This window comes from Adiantum capillus-veneris, chromosome 12 (assembly GCF_014529385.1).
Source record: "Adiantum capillus-veneris isolate H3 chromosome 12, ASM1452938v2, whole genome shotgun sequence".
Classification (NCBI taxonomy): Eukaryota; Viridiplantae; Streptophyta; class Polypodiopsida; order Polypodiales; family Pteridaceae; genus Adiantum; species Adiantum capillus-veneris.
In genome coordinates, this window is record NC_140942.1 from 77,315,410 (window position 1) to 77,332,950 (window position 17,541).

Sequence of the window (17,541 nt, forward strand, 5' to 3'; positions counted from 1 at the left end):
GCAGAAGCATTAGGAACATAATTTTTGCCACTCGCAGCAAAACCATAAGAAGTGGCTGCATTGCTGTTACCACCCTTTCTTTGAGAAGCAATAAAAGCATGTTCAACTGCACGCTGTCTAGTCTTGTTTTTTTTGGAAAGTGACTCTTGCAACAGCAATGTGCATAATGCATCAAACTTGACAACTTCTGGATTTCCTTGGGTCATCAGTCTCCAAGTACTAGCAAAAGTCTGGTAGGAATCTGGTAAGGCATCAAGAACAGTCTGCACAAGGGAACTGTCTGAAATGACTTCACCTGCAGAAATAAGCTGCTCATTGATATCCTTGACACTAGCAAGGAAAGTGTCCATATCATCTTCCTCATGCATAATCTTCGACTCCAGCTCTTTACGCAGCAAAGCAATTTTAGCCTCATTGCAGCTTGCATAAAGACCTGCTAAAATACCCCAAGCCTGTTTTGTAGAAGTTGTTGAAGGGATGTGAGGAACAATGGTGCGCTTCACAGACAACGCAATCAATGCATGAGCCTGCGCATCCTTAACATCCCAACGAGATTGTTCTGCCGTAGGCAAAACAACTCTAACAGCTGCAATCCTTGCAACAAGACCTGCAACATCCTCAACATCACCTACATCCTCAGAACCAGGACGTACATCAATGCCCTGCACAATGTTCCAGACACCCTTTGACACAAGAACATGTTGCGTCATATAAGCCCACATAGGGTAGTTGTCCCCATCGAACCTGTCCTCAGCAGCAAACATCTTGAACACATCTGTGTTGTTGTTGTCAGCCATGGTAAATGTTGCACCTGATTTGAAAACTGCTCGAAAATAGGAGAAACGGAGCGGGAACAAACTGTGCTATATAGCACAAAACGTAGAAGACTATAAGGCACCTGTTATGCAGAAAACGGCACTGACAGAAATTCTGCACAAAATGACGAAATAGCCTGTGCAGTATTGCCTGTAGTGGAAATGGAGGCCGAAATGAGCCCAAATAAAATTCTGAGCAGACCAAGCTCTTCGCGCTCCCAAAATATTTTTCGTCCTGTGAATGCTCGCCAAAGCTCACTGAAATCGGAGAAAGTGAGCAGGCGTGTGCTGGAGCAACTGACGACTAAGCCCGGGAGGACGTGACCTGCTCTGATACCAATTGTTGGAATTAGGGTTGCAGAGAAACACACACAGCTTGGGGAAGACAAAGGAAGCTCAAGGCACACAATAGAGAGTGTGTTACTTAGTGTGCAATGGAAAGATAGATAGCCCTAGAGTGATGGGCGTATATACAATGCTCGGGGGAAAAAACCTCCTAAAGAGGGAAAAAATGCTCCGGCGGTCCTAGTGTGTTCACACACATCACTACCACATGTATATGGTAACAACTACAAGAGGTCACTTAAATTCCAGTGCCACACCGACGTCACGGGTGGGCATCGGTATATGTGTAAGTATGTATGGAGGGAGCTAAAGTTTTAAAAATTTTGATTTTCAAATTTTCGACACCTGTGCCGGCGCCTGTTCCGACGTCAACGCGCATGCACTTTTCGACGCTCTTTTTGGCGCGTTTTTTGACACCTATACCGATTTCTGTACCGATGGTACTTGCAAAAAACAAAACCACGGGCTTTCTCTGCACATTTGTCTTCTTCTTGCTTTTCTCAAGCTCTCTTCTTCCTCACCTCTTACAGATCTGGAGCAAAACAAGCTGTTGGAAGTGCTAATCTTGCTTGTGGGTTAGCCCATAACACTAAGGTGAGATTGTTTTCATGTTTACTTGTAGATTTAGGGTTTAAGGTTTAACTTTGTGTTTGTGTGTGCATTTTTGCAGGTTTGAAAACGTTTACAACTTCTTTTATTGCTCAAATAGGACGAATGTGAGTGCTCACACCTTTAAATGCATATTAAATTTATTTAAATTAATCTGTATATTAATAAAATAAAATTTCATGCTTTAAACTTTGAATGCATTTTGAATTATGCAATTGATGGGGTTTATGTTTTAGGTTAAGTTTAGGTTATAAGTTAAGTTAGGTTAAGTTATCTTATACGTTAGGTTATCTTAAGTTAAGCAACGTTAGGTTAGGTTATTTTATATGTTAAGTTAGGTTAAGTTAAGCTACATTAGGTTAAGCTATGTTAGGTTAGGCTAGGTTAGATTAGGTTTAGCTACGTTAGGTTAGGTTAGGTTAAGTTAAGCTATGTTAGGTTAAGCTACGTTAAGTTAGGTTAGGTTAGGTTAAGCTGCGTTCGGCAATATATACGGCAAGCCATAGAGCTTACCCACAATGCATATTAAAAACAACACAATGGCGAGCCGTTGGCAATACTGAAAGCCATAGAGCTTGCCCACAATGCATATGCAAACGGCTTGCAGACATTTAAGATTTGAAAATCGCTTTCAGACATATAGAAAGCACAATGAAGAGCCATTTGGAAATACGTCAAGCCATATGCTTTCCCACAACACATATGCATTGTGGGCAAGCTCTATGGCTTGCCGTATTGCCAACGGCTCGCCATTGTGTTGTTTATATGTCTGGGAGCGGTTTTCAAGTCCTAAAATAGCTAAGTGGCCCTGAAAATAACACCATGGCGAGCCGTTTGGCAATACGGCAATCCATAGAGCTTGCCCACAATGCATATGTGTTGTGGGCAAGCTCTATGGCTTGACGTATGCCAAATGGATCTTCATTGTGCTTTCTATATGTCTGCAAGCGGTTTTCAAATCCTAAAATAGCTAAGCGGCTCTAAAAACAACATAATGGCAAACGTTTTGACAATACAGCAAGTCATAGATCTTGCTTACAATGCATACACATTGTGGGTAAGCTTTATGTCTTTCCGTATTGCCAAACGACTCTCCATTGTGTTGTCTATATGTTTGCGAGCGATTTTCAAACGTTAAAATTGCCTCTTGTCCCTAAAAACAACACAATGGCGATCCGTTTAGTAATACGGAAAGTCATAAAGCTTGCCCACAAGGCATATGCATTGAGGAAAATCTCTATGGCTTGCAGTATTTTCAACAAGTTGCCATTGTGTTTTTTTAATGTTCGCAAGCGGTTTTCAAGTCCTAAAATAGCTAAGCAGCCCTAAAAACAACACAATGGAAAGCTGTTTGGCAATGCGACAAGCCATAGAGTTTTCTCACAATGCATATGCATTGTGTGCAAGCTCTATGGTTTGCCCTATCGCCAAAAGGCTAGCCATTGTGTTGTCTATATGTCCGCGAGCAATTTTCAAGCTTTAAGATTTCCTCGTGGCCCCAAAATGCTTTTCATATTGCCACCAGTTGGCCATTGTGTTGTCGATATGTTTGCGAGAAATTTTCAAGCGCTAAAATTGCCTCGTGTCCCTAAAAACAACACAATGGAAATCCGTTTGGCAATACGACAAGCCATAAAGCTTTCCCACAAGGCATATGCATTGTGGGAAAGCTCTATGGCTTGCCATATTGCCAACGGCTCTCCATTGTGTTGTCTATATGTCTACGAGCGATTTTTGGGCCCTAAAATCGCTTCGCAACCCTAAAAACGACACAATAGTGAGCCGTTTGTCAAATTGGCAAGCTATAGAGCTTTCCGAAATCGCATATGCATTGTGGGCAAGCTGTATGGCTTGCCGTTTTGCCAAACGCCTCACCATTTTGTTGTTTTTATGTTAGTTAGGTTAGGTTAGGTTTAGCTATAGGTTAGGTGACATTATAGGTTAGGTTAGAGCTAGCAACAAATTAATAGTAGAAAAAACACAAACGGACTTCGAAGATGACTCGTATACTGCTAAAGATGCAAACAGACTTCGGTTAGGTTAGGTTATATATTAGGTTTAGGTTATAAGTTAGGTTACATTAACTAAGGTTAGGTTTAAGTTATAGTATAGGTTAGATTATAGGTTAGGTTAGAGCTAGCGATAAATTAATAATAGAAAAAACACAAACGGACTTCGAAGATGACTCGTGTACTTCTAAAAATGGAAATGGACTTCGGTAGGTTAGGTTTAGGTTATAAGTTAGGTTACATTAAGTTATCTAGGTTTAGGTTATAGGTTAGGTTAGAGCTAGCAACAAATTAATAGTAGAAAAAATGCAATTAGACTTCAAAAGTACACACAGGCATCAAAAACCTTAATATATAGTCATTGAATAATAAATACGAGATTATTACCATGTGGTCCTAATCTCCGTGCAACTCTAGACCGAGGTGTGCGAGAATCGAGCCTCGCTAGAGAATGTGAGGTTGTTAGAGCTAGCAACGAATAGTAGAAAAAACACAATCGGACTTCAAAAGTGCACACAGACTTCAAGAACCTTAATATATATTCATTGACTAATAAAAGACGATATTATTACCCTGTGGTCCTAATCTCCGTGCACCTCTAGACCGAGGTGTGCAGGGATCGGGGCTAGCTAAAGAATGTGAGGTTGTCATGTATTGTCATGTACTTAGTAGTGTGTAGTTATTGAAACTAGTGTTTTAATTATTTGTTGCATCATTGGTAGATAAAGTATGAACGATAGGATGGTGTGTCCTTGTGCGCATTGCAAGCATCAGATCTTTCAAAGACAAAAAATCTGCGACCAACACATACACAATCATGGTCTCTTTCAGATAGAGCAACTACAAGACGTGCGTTATCGATCGTATGGTCTAGAGATTGAATATCGAACTCCGCGAGTAGATATTGCTCCAACTTCATCCCAGAGAAGATGATTTTCAAATGAGCAGCCATCAACTGAGTCCTCCCAATTAATACCAGATGCGGCATTTAAAGAAGTAGAGATGGAGTAGATGTTGGACGCGTTCTTTGACATGGATTCCAATATAGAAGACGGAAACATTGAAGATGACACTGTGGAACAACCTCAGCCATCCCGTTCATATCGACGTCATGATAGCAACGATAAAGAGGACGAGATGATGTAAAGTCTTGCACGCATGCCGCTCTACACTGGTGCAAAAATCTTAGTTCTCCATGCCGCGTTGGAAATGCTTAATTTGCAGTCTGTCTACAGTTGGTTTGACGCCTCAGTTACAGAGATTTTCAAGTAAATACATTGTATCCTAAGCATTAGAGTGCAAATTATAGTTCATATAAAGTGATCAAAGGGCTGACTTGTTCATGTAATGACAGGTTTCTCAATGAGCAAATCTTGCCAAAAAGGAATCACATGCCCCCTACCCGTCCAGTCGCTAAAATCTTCTTACTAATTTGGGCTTGGATTATCACAAAATACATGCATGTCCTAATGATTGTATACTTTTTTGCAATGAGTATGAAAACTTGGAACAATTTCCCAATTGTGGATCAAACAGGTACACAGGGAGGACACACAAGGAAAATGTATCCCGGCAAAGGTCCTTCGACACTTTTCTATCATTCCAAGAATAAAGAGCATATTCAGGTGCAAGTCCATAGCCGCTTTGATGACATGGCACTCAAATACTAGATCAACAGATGATGTGATGCCGGTACCTGCTAACTCTCGTGCATGGAAGCACAGAGGAAAGTTGGCCTACATTTAAGAACAAGCCTTGATGTATCCGCTTTGGTCTGGCAATGGATAGAGTAAACCATTTGGATTACGGAGTTCGTCATGGAGCATGTGGCTTATTTGTCTAGTTAATTATAATCTTCCACCATGGATCGCTATCAAGAAGGGCCATCTGTTGTTGTCATTGATCATCCAAGGAAAGTACAAAGCAAAGAACATGGACGTCTATCTGGCACCACTTATAGAAGAGTTCCAAATCTTGAGGACAGGAATCAATGTGGTTGATATGTCCCAACCAATCGGACGACGGAATGTACATGTGCAAGGCATTCTCATGTGGACCATGCACGATTGGTCGGGCTTCGGTGAGTGCCCAGGTGAGTGCCTTTAAAACCCTAACACACATGTGATTCCTGGCTATACCAATTCTTTTATATTTTAATTTTGTGATGTTTTAGGCTTGAGTTACTCGGGCAATCATGCATGTCCAAAATGTGGTCCTCGATTTGGCTTCCGCCGCTCTAAGCATTTGAGCAAGACAGTTTACGAGGAGCATGGTAGATTTTTGCATGAAGGACATTTATATTTCACAACTACCTTTTTGAGCTCCACATGATCACATTGCTTTAATAACTTTCAGTCTGTTTCAATTTTGTGGCTATAGTATCACAAATATGGAGCTTTGTGGTTGCATGGGAAACACTTCAGAGTGCAGCGGATCGACGAACAAAGGGTCACTTTCGACAGTGGTGTTAGGGCAAGATTCATCCAAGAAAGTAGGAGTAGTGTCAGGGATGAGAATACAGAGACTAGACAGCTTGAATACTTTGGCTACATCCAAGACATCTTGAAGATTAGCTTTAGAAAGTTTGATATGTTTATCTTTGATGTCAAGTGGTTCAAAGTTATTACCAGCGGCCCTAATGCAACTGTGTGTAAGCAACTGTGCGTAAAGACAAGAGTGGATTGATTCAAGTGAACTCTAGGCAGGTGTGGATAGATGCGCGGGATATATTCGTACTTCCGCAGCATTGTGAACAAGTTTTGTTCATATACGATCCACTATAGACAGAAAATGATGAGAATGATCTGTCTAAACCCTGCTAGCTCTATGTCGTTCAAGTTGCTCCACGTAGCAAGCAAGTGTGAGAAGGATTGGACGTTGAGGTCGTAGAGGTGATTCATGAACAAAGTGCAGGACAGACGGAAACTTTAAGTTTAGATTTTGAGGTGGATGTCAGCAGTGAGCAATTGTGTGAACCTAGAGATGAGCTGTCAAACACTGAAGCTGATGCGGAGAGCGATGAAGAAGTAGAGTTCGATGACAAAGATGCAGAAGTAAAGATTGAGATAGACACCTTTCGTGCATCAGATCTCATAGAGGATGAGATATTAACTAATGATTTTTGCTAGAAACTCTTTGTAAAACTCTTTTTATTAGTCTACAATACACTTTAGATTCATTCATTTGTGTAGCAGCTTTGTTGATTTGTTATTTGTAGTGATTAAGTATTTCTTTTGTAAACTAACATATTTTGTGGGTATTGTTTGTGTATGATTAGCCATGGCCGATTGACGATGAGCCATACTCTCCTAGTTTTAGTTTTCTTGTCACTCCGGCTGGCATGTCACCCGAGCAGATGGGTTCGTTTTTGTCTCAATTCACACCAGAGCAGATCAAGATGGTACAGCACCTTTGGGCAGTAGGTCCCTCTAGACCTACTACGGACTACCCTACGCCCGGGACTAGTGTGTTTCCTACACCGAGCGGCCCCACACCTCAGTCTAGTGTGCCCCCTATGTCTAGGACTCGTGTGCGCCCTACACCAATGGGTGGTTCATCCTCGAGAGGAGGTAGGTATCGTTTTGGAGGCCGTGGTTGCTATGGTAGCAGCCCTATTGATATGTCCACACCACCGAGAGAGAGTCCACCACTCTCTTCAGTAGATAGTTCACCGATTGGCACACCACGTACACCTTGGGGATCACACGAGCATCATCCTAGCAAGGCGTACAAGAGCAAGGATGGGGCTATTGTGGCGGATAGGGTCGGAAAGTCCATGCGATAGAGGATTCAACAGCTCTGTACGATTCAGTTTGGTCACTCTGTGATAGAGGTTTGGGATAACCTCGATGGTGAAAGAAAGAATTACATCGTCAAGGCCATTCACAGATAGTGCAGGCTGGCAGAGGGGATGCAGAGGAGTGGGTGGGGATTGCACGAGAGACACAAGACAATTCTCAAAGATTTCAGCAGCAGAGAGATGCAGCCAGAGCACGTTTGGAGTCTGCTGGAGCATCACATCTTAGAAGTAGAGGCTACGATACGCTTCGATATGAGTTTGTAAGTATTATACATATTATTTAAATTATGAAAAATATATGTGTTATTTGAAGATTCATCTAATTATTAAACCATAATTTTGTAGGAAGTTGTCGTGAAGCATCCTCTGACACACCGAGAGGAGAAGTATGGGTACAAGCATGGACTTGTGGCCCTTTTGACCCAGCTGCAGGAGGAGGGAGAGGACGTCGACTGGGAGGCATTACCATGAGGGTCTTCTCACTCAGTGACTGTTTGCATATGTACAGTTTTGTAGTGCTTATGTTTATGGTTTATGGTTATGTTTATGGTATGGATAGATGTTATGGTTAAGATTTGGCAGTCAAGTTCAGGTTATGGTTTTGCTATGATGGTGAGGAAATCATATGATGGTTATGGTTATGGTATGACAAGCAAGTTCTGGTAATGGTTATGGTATAGCAAATAGGTTATGTTTATGGTTTTGCAGTTTTTGACTCATGTTTTAATTATGGTTATAAAATGTTTATGTCGTTATGCCATGATCAAGCTATTGATTTTGTGGTTATGTTTTTCTTACAATCTTGCTAATTGCCATACACTCGCTCTTTAGCGTCAGCTTGTAGGTGGAGTGTGGTTGCTTGTGCACTCTTCCTTTGGGCAGAGAGGGATGTTTTCTTTTGCTGCAGTACATGCAACATCAATTCCCAACCCTCTCTGTCCAAAAAAAATTTGTAGGTTTGTTCGTCGGTAGAGAATACGGACGTATAGGCATCGGTACAGACTTCGGTAGATGCGTTGGAATATGCAATAGTATTACTGGTGGTTATTTCATTGCGTATTCCGACTCTCATTTCAAATTTTATTCTGACGCATAATATATCGGTACTTATACGGACGTCACGATATTGGCGTCTCTTCCGAGGCCTATTTCAGTGCTTTTTAGTTTTAAAACTAAATCTTTTTCTCGTTGGTAATTGCACTGATTTCTGCGCGTCGTGTTGTAGTGAGAAAGATGTTGGTGTATTTCATTCATGAGAAGTCTGAAGCTTTTGGAAAGTTTAAAATGTGGCAAAAGCTTGTAGAAAATGAATCAAGAAAGAAGGTGAAGAAGCTTTACACAGATTGAGGAGGAGAATTCATCTCAAATAAATTGAACAACTACTGCAACGAGCATGGCATAAAACGGCACCTTACTACAGCTTACACACCACAACAGAATGGATTTGTGGAGCGTCACAATCGCATGGTGGTAGAAATGGAAATGTGTATGCTCAAAGCCAAGGGTATGTACCCAAATGAAGCTAAGAGGATATCAAGGTGTGTATCTTCCTTGCACAAATTAAGAAAGCATGGATGCCACGACCACTAAGTTCATGTAAGGAGCGAGGTAAGGAGGACAACCTTTTTCATGAAATATTGCATGCATCTTCTCCGACTTCAAGGGTGTCCTCCTTAAAGGATTTCAATGTCCCTGAATCCCATATATGCATGCTTAATTTGTGTAAGGAGGATAACCTTCTTCAAATTTACCCAAAATGAAGCTAAGAGGATATCAAGGTGTGTACGCAAATTAAGAAAGCATGGATGGGAATCCACAACCACTAAGTTGACGTAAGGAGGACAACATTTTTCATGAAATATTGCTTGCATCTTCTCCGACTTCAAGGGTGTCCTCCTAAAGGATTTCAAGGTCCATGAATGCCCATCTGTGCATGCTAAATTTGTGTAAGGAGGATACCCTTCTTCAAATTTATCCATATGCTTGAATCTTCTCAAACATCAAGGGTGTCATCCTTATGCAAAAATAACTTGTAAGAAGATGCCCTTCCATGCAAGATAAATTTGCGTAAGGAGGACACTCTTTAAGGTTAAGAGTTATGTACACTTTTCATATATATTCAAGGGAGAAACCTTAACAAAGAGCACAAGGTCTAAGAAATTGTCATTATTCTTAGATGAATAGAAGATAGTTCATAACCCTTGTGAGTAGCAATGGTCTTTGGGGTATTTATATTGAATCCAAAGTGAGAAATTGTATCCATATATAGTCACCTAAGTTTGCATTATGCAAGATATTGATAGGAGAAAACATATTAAATATGAGATTGTTAATAAGGGGCGTCATTCTTGGCAATGCTTTGGGTTCTCCATCTCATCCCGGAAAAGTCTACATCCTCCTACCCAAGGTTCAGGCCTAGTTGGATTTTTTGAGTGCATTGTGATGTGTGGAACTATAGGTTGTCTTTTTGTATAAGGAGCCTTGTCATGGGCCTTTTTTGCAAAACTTAAGGATCTCCTAACCTAGGCTAACCAAGTCCACTCTGTCATGATTCAATTGTAAAAAACAATTTCTCTCTTAATACATTCTCGCATGCTTATGGCAAGAAGGATAGTGAGGGAATGGTGGGAAAAGTCAAGATTGGACGTATACATGAAGCTAATAACATGGAAAAATAGTTTTCCTAATGAGATTGCTAGTAGTTAGGGGCTACTTGAGAAAATGTTGTGCTTGGCACTTTCACTAGTCTGTGGGTGATTAGAGATATTGAAAGTCTAAAGTTCAAAAGAGTTTGCAAAAGATAAAGGAAAAATATAGAGTTGGAAAACACCATGCATTGCATGCGGACCTAGAAAAGAGCTCACAATTTTGGCCCATATAATTTTTAGGACGCAAAAGCTATAGGTTTTGTAGTGCAAAATATTGAGAGCATGGGCTAAAGGGCACCTCCCTACAATCTTTTAGGCTCTCAAGTGGCACTCGGCCTTCAACATCAACAGTGTGATCTCTTCCCAGCAAAGTTTGCATTTTGTGACTCATGGTAGCAGGACTCGTGTGGCCATTATATTATGGAGTTCAATGGCAAAGTGGCAAATGATAATCAAACTATAGTAACAAAATGACTCTCTCATGTAGTGTGGTGGGGACTATCTTTTTTGTGAATATTTTGGTTACAAAAGGTAACTTTTTGTATTATGGACACAAACTCTATCAGTATTTTCAATGGTCCCTAATTAATTCACATGCGATCTATTGCAAAAAGATAAAAGAAAAAGGGTTTTGTCTGATACACATAATTTATTATACTCAATAGCTCAAATTGCAAGAGACTCAAGGGTGTTAGCAAACTGTATTGAGCAAGGTCTCTGAAAACAAGCGCCCCCAAAGTTTTGGCTACATTTTTAAAATATCACAAGTTCTTCTTAGACAGACAACCCCAAATTATGGCATATATGAAGGTTTAATCGTTCTTCTAGTTCATGCTTGCAAATTATATAAAATATGTGTGTATATGTACAATATGTTGTGCATATGCCCATAGTTTGCTCATAGGCCTTTAAGTGGGAGATTGTTGAGGTTCAAGAGCCATTGTACACATCGGGCACCCCATCTCTAATCAATTCACATGCGATCTTATGGTAGAAAGATAAAAGAAAAATAGGTTGTGTATGATTCACATCAGTTATAGTACTCAACATCTCAAATTGCTAGAGACTCAAGGGTATCAACAAATTGTATTGAGTAGGGTCTTTGATAGCAAGTGCCCCTAAAGTTCGGATTGCATGTATGAGAAGATCACATGTTCTTCTTTCATGGCAACCCCAAATTCTGGCATATCCGAAGCTTTTATCTTTTTTTTCATTTCATGCTTGCAAAATATATGTACAATATATTGCACATATGTCCATAGTTTGCACATCAGCCTTTAAGTAGAAGACTGTTGAGGTTGTTGTACTCATCTGACAACACAGATCATAATCTTATTAACTATTTGTTATCCTTATATATCCCCATACTATTGAATAAGGGAGGTGCAATGCTTGGTGTTTGTGTCTGAACTTGCAGAGGAGATGGGATGAGTACCGGTAGCTAAGGTTGAGGAGATGGTACTGGAAGTACTCCAACTAAGGCTCGCATTGGATAGAGAAGGGCCATTAGAAACAACTGGTTTGAGAGTAGTAACTACTGGTAGGGCCCCTCTCCCTTCCAAAGCAGCTAGTGCAACCTGAATCGATGGTCGCATTTTGGAGTCTGGATGTAAGCAAGCAAGCCCCACAGTCAATGTCCGTACCAATTGTCCCTCATCCACGTCCGCTTCAAGCCTACGATCACATGCCTCTCTCAGTCTCCCCTTGCTATGCAAATCCCACACCCAGTCTTGCAGGCATCCTTCGAAATCTCCAGGCAAGCTTGCATCGCTAGGGCGGCGCCCACACACCACCTCCAGAAGAACCATTCCATAGCTGTAGACATCTGACATGGTTGTTGCTCGCCCTGTTGTTCGATATGTCTCCGGTGCCATGTAACCTAGCGTTCCAGCGGCCGCCGTAGTGTGCCCCTCCACCCCTTCCCCTAATTGTCTTGCTAAGCCAAAGTCTCCAAGCTTAGCATTGTACTTAGCATCAAGCATGACATTGCTTGCCTTGATATCTCTGTGAAGAATCACACTCTCGCACTCCTGGTGCAAATATTGTAATGCAGATCCCAATCCACATACTATGTTGTACCTGTAGAATCCACTAACCAACTGATTAATTATTACCAGCTCATGATCATTGATTGAAAAATAATCACTCGCAGATGTTAAAATGGAAGAGTGTATTTAGAGGGACAAAAGTAATTGGTTTGCATAGGGAGTTAGTTAGGTGTTCATATAATGTGTATTAAGTAACACATGTATGGAGGCCAACATGTTTGTAGAGTGTATGCATAAAGATGTCGGTGGTCATTGGATCATCCAAATGGTGCTCACATGGCACCACTAGGAAATTCCCTTTAACACTAGGTTGGTAACATAACAGAACATAAAAGTCTCCTTTCAGGGTTTGAAAAAAACTTCCAAAACCATAGTAGATCCATGCATTTTGGAAAATCCTTTCATGAGCTAATAGTTCAAGGACTACTACAAATGGAAAAAAATGAGAAACTTGTAAAATTTCTCATCTCTTGGTCGTAACAAGCCTCCAAAGTTGATGGACCAATTCATTTTGCCTAAAACAATCATTTCTTATGGTTGATTGCGGATAGATGAGGCTAGGGATTTTTGGAGGACATGAGATAAAATTCCTCGTTAACTTCAATGGGTTGGTGATCAAATCATTTTGTTACTTTTACCTCACTATTTTTCTTTTTGGCCAAAAAAAAGGGTACAAAAAAGTTGCATTTTTTTCATTCTGTGAATCTATCATCAAAGTTTCTATAGTCCCGCTCAATAAAGATACTATATACATGTCTTCTTAGCTCTCTTTGGGCCTTTGGATTAAAAAGGATCCATGGAGCATGTCAAAAGAATATTAGATCTCTTAGTGCTTGATTTTAGTAATGAAATGCATTAATACACTTAGCGTTGAGCTATTTCGAAGTAGACTAGCAAGGATGAGGGAAAGCTGCAATGTTTGGCTATGTACATTGTAGAGTCCACCATTATCACCCATTGGTCGGAGTCGATTGTACTAGAGACTATATGTGCTAGCCTTGAATGACCACTCATGATAAATTTGAGGATTCCTTTGTGTGTACTACAGTTGGTGCGTGAGAGTGAGACGCTCATTTGCATTATTCATTGACTCTATCTCTCTCTTCTTGTTTTGTATGTAAAAGGTTGCTATTGAGCACATATTGGAGCATCTATTATGTCATGGATTGCGGTTCTCACCAAGAAAAACCTTGCAGACAATGATGAAGTGCTAAATACAACAAACATGAAAAAATTGGGTTTAGCATTATGACCTATAGAATCCCATAGAGATTTGAAGTTTACAATTAGATATGGTTACTACCTACAAAATATACACAATTGGCCTAAGAAACTAGCAATATTTAGAAAGCTATACTTGCTACACTAGAATATGTCTCGTATTCTTCTGCAGTTGAAAAATTCAACCATTGTCGTATACTATGTTATATAGCATATAAGGTGCTCCAATACTCAAGGAAGATTAGTTTTATGTTACACATGCCACTTACATTATCAAAATTGAATTGGGATATCAAGAAAGCCACCAAAAAAATCATAAAAGTACTAGATTTTGTCGAAAAACAGGATTAGGCAATTTTTGTAATTTGGTCCTAACTTTCAAATTTAACACTTAAACCTTCCTAGAAGTATCAAAACATGATGAAAATTACTAAGGCTAATCCTCTAGCAATATAAACCTCACATACATGAATTTTAGAGTGGTATAGTTGCAAAACTTTGAAAAAAAAGAAAAAAACAGGATCCGTTTTTTCACACAGTTTAGGCTCAGAAATGTTGTGCAAGAATAAGGTTAATGGTGAGATCAATGTTCCAAAAAACGTCAAGTTTTTGTTAGCTCATAAGGCAACTTTGTGGATGTATAGCACCTAGAAATTTAGTTTCAAACTCTTTAAATAATTCAAGCAAAATGGTCACTTAACAAGAATAAGTGTCCCATTACCAACCTAGTCTTAAAAGGTGAGATTTTTCCAAATCAAGCGCAATTGTGGCACTAGCGCTCGAAATTTAACCGGAGGTGTGAGTATATGGAAGAGCATATACGTATACTGAGTTCTATGCACACTCTAGTTGGGCAATTTATGATGCAACGAGAGGTCTTCTAGCATTTAATAACGCTAGTTGATGATGAATCTAATCATTATATAACTTTAATTGTGCCCCTCCCCCTTCCCCTCCCCCTCCCCCTTTGGATGTAGATCATTTCGGTTTGTGCACATGCAAGCTAATGTTATCACTATGTCATGAAAATAAATCTAGCTGAATAGTAAATGGATAAATACAAACCTTTTGCTCCAATCAAGAATCAATGAGGATGTCTTGCTGAAGAGAGAGCGATCGAGGCTCCCATTGGGCATGTACTCATAAACAAGAAGAAGGTTAATGCTTTTTTCATCTGTGCACCATCCCTTAAGCTGAACCAAGTTTCTGTGGCGAATGCGGCTTATTATGTTCACTTCTGCAAAGAATTCTCTCTCTCCATGTTTGGACTTTCGTGAAATGCACTTCACTGCAACCTCTCTCCCGTTGTCGGGTAGCAACCCTCTATAAACTGATCCAGAGCCACCCTTTCCCAACAAGCAGTCCTCCCCAAAATTGTTAGTGGCCATGCTTAGATTTCTGTAGTCGAACTCCTGCGGCCCAAGATCAGCATCGGAAGGAGAGGGCAGCCCACTAATTCGATGGATCCTAGCTGATGGCAATGGATGATTAATAAATCTTTGTCGTCTTGATCGTCCCTTCCGCCATAGACATAGAACTAAAATAATCATGCCGACAATTATAAGAAATATACCTGTGCTGGTTAACCCTGCAATGAGGCTTACATTAGAGCCCTTTTCCTTGCCGAGGCTTACATTAGAGCCATTTTCCTTGCCTATGGATGTACTGTTGAAGCTCCATGAAAGTATACGGTGATACTCAGCTTTGCCTCCTGTACCCGCAGAAAATCCGATAAAGACATGCTGTGGCAAAAACTGGGTCAAATTGATCGAATAGGTTAACACAGGGGAGGGCGGCTTGGTGCTTGACACATTTGTCGCATACATCTCCAGCAGCGATTCGGAACCGGAGTAATCAACCCAAGAGTAAACGAAGGAAGAATTTGTTAAACCAAAGGTGAGATTGGAATAGTTTGCAGAGACGATGGAGTTGATGTCGATCCCGATGTGGTTATCACTGTAGTCGATCTGAGGGTTGAGAAATGTGTCGAACTCAACTGCGACAAAGCCCGTGCTGTAATCATTGAGTGGGAGCCCCATCCCCGAGCCCTTGCGATGGTCGGGTACTTGAGAAAGAGTCGGATCAAGCAAGAAAAATGCAAGGCCATCAGCAGGTGGAGTGCCATTTATAGGGACGATGCTGAGGGTGAAGGCGCAATTGAAAGAGGCCGCCTCCCGAGTAGCAGAGTCCCACAAGAAGAGCTGGTCTGCATTGTAGATGCGGCCTGTGCTTTCAAAGGGGTCGTTGTTTTTGGCGGTGAGGTCTACATGGTCAGGGTTGAAGGAGACATTGCCCATGGCTATGAGGTAGTCCTGTATATTTGCATCGCGACCCATGGTAGGGTAATTGAAGCTCAATGAGAGAGCTGCAGGGAAGAGTAGGTGTAAGAAGAGTAGTACTACTGCAGCTGGGATTATCATGAGCTGCTGCAAGCTGGCCATCGGGCCGTGAAGGTGACCATTACACCTTGGAAGTGTTGAAGGTAATTTCATCTGTACGATCGAGGCTTCAGCAGGAAATAGGAGTTCGATTCGGCCTTTCATACCGTCTGATAATTCAATTCGAGCTCTGGGGCGTACAGGGGCCAACTCTGTGTGTGGGTGGCCGGGCAGAGAGAGAGAGAGAGAGAGAGAGAGAGAGAGAGAGATGCGTGGACTGTGGATCCATGCGAACGTTCCGTCAGTCGATGCTTTGCACGTCTTGCAAGTTGCAACTTGTACCAGACTGTGATGAGGTGCGCACCAGTGCTCAAAAACTTGGCAAACCTACATCTGAGATTCTGAGCTGCCATAAGTCGATGCACAGATGGCGACCTTGCGTGTATAAAAACGTGCCTCCCTGTTGCGAAGATCCGACGGCCCAAAGCGTGCGCGCCGCCGTTCACACACCCCTATTGTTGATCCCTTCACTCCCCTCCCGCTACTCAAAGGGTGTGGACATGAGATCTTCCAAACACACAAACAATTCTTTAGCTAGATTCACGAGTTTGCAGCTGAAGCCCCTTCATGCACATGATCTACCTTGATCCCATCAGACCCTTGGACAAGCCGTTTCGCAATCGTTGTCTCCTGTTTTGCTATGCAATTGGATTGTCGGGCCATAGCCGCTAACTGTGTAGCGAGCCCTACTTTAACGCATTTGACGCAACACCGCTAATATTCCTTCCATGTCATGGTTGCTAGCCGTTACAATGAATCATGAGGCTCATGTGTGCAAGCTCTCTCCGACTCCAAAACACGGACGAGGAAGGTTTCACTATAATATCTTGATCTAAGATCCCAATTTGGAAGCATGGAGCGGCTTTGATCTCAGTCGTTCAAACATCCAGTGAACTAGGGTCGGTAAACTAAGGATAAAGAGGTGAGTTAGACTAGACTAAGGGTGGGTAAACTGAGGTGAGCCAACATGGTCACGGTCGATTGTGCCGGCATGGGCATCGATGCACACTAGCGTGGTGGTAGGGCTTTTGTGTGGCAACTGGGAGGTCTCAAGTTTGTCGACCCATGGCCTCCAAGGCCAATGAACTAAGGGTGAACTCAAGGTGGAGTAAACTATGGGTGAACTTAGGGTGTCATTTTTGCCCCTAGCTCACCCCTAGTTTATCGTGGCGACCAAATAACAGACATTAAAGCCGCGTGTCTCCCCTCATCCTGGCCCTTAGATGCCGTCTGAACTAACCTTATGCGAGATAATGCAGGGGGGCGGGGGTGGGGTGGTTTTGGGGGGGGGGGGGGGGGGGGGGGGGGGGGGGGGGGGGTGTTCATATTAGTCGAGGCAGACACAAACCATTTGGTGAGGAGACAACAAATGGTGGGCAACAAGTCTCTTATTGACTAAACGACCTCCCAAATATAAGAATGTGCCAACCCTAAGAGAGAGGATTCATGAATCAAGAGATGTTATGTGTTGTTGAAGCATTCAAAACCATCTCTCTTCCTAGTTTCGTCTTTGTCCAATCCCTAGTCACTATTCACAGGCTGGATACACATCAATGCTGCCTCTACTCAACCCATCTCTAGGTGGATGCCCATTTCTTTCATAATTTAA

General features: G+C 41.6%; 1 protein-coding gene across 1 annotated transcript; it reads right to left on the bottom strand.

Moving 5' to 3' along the window:
- Positions 1-11,592: 11,592 nt before the first annotated feature.
- Positions 11,593-15,935, bottom strand: LOC147445983 (L-type lectin-domain containing receptor kinase IX.1-like). The gene is made up of 3 exons (XM_086524656.1): positions 14,560-15,935; positions 12,019-12,304; positions 11,593-11,928 (listed from the first exon to the last, which is right to left on the bottom strand). The coding sequence occupies exons 1-3, from the start codon at positions 15,933-15,935 to the stop codon at positions 11,593-11,595; spliced, it is 1,998 nt and encodes a 665-aa protein (XP_086380782.1).
- Positions 15,936-17,541: the final 1,606 nt, after the last annotated feature.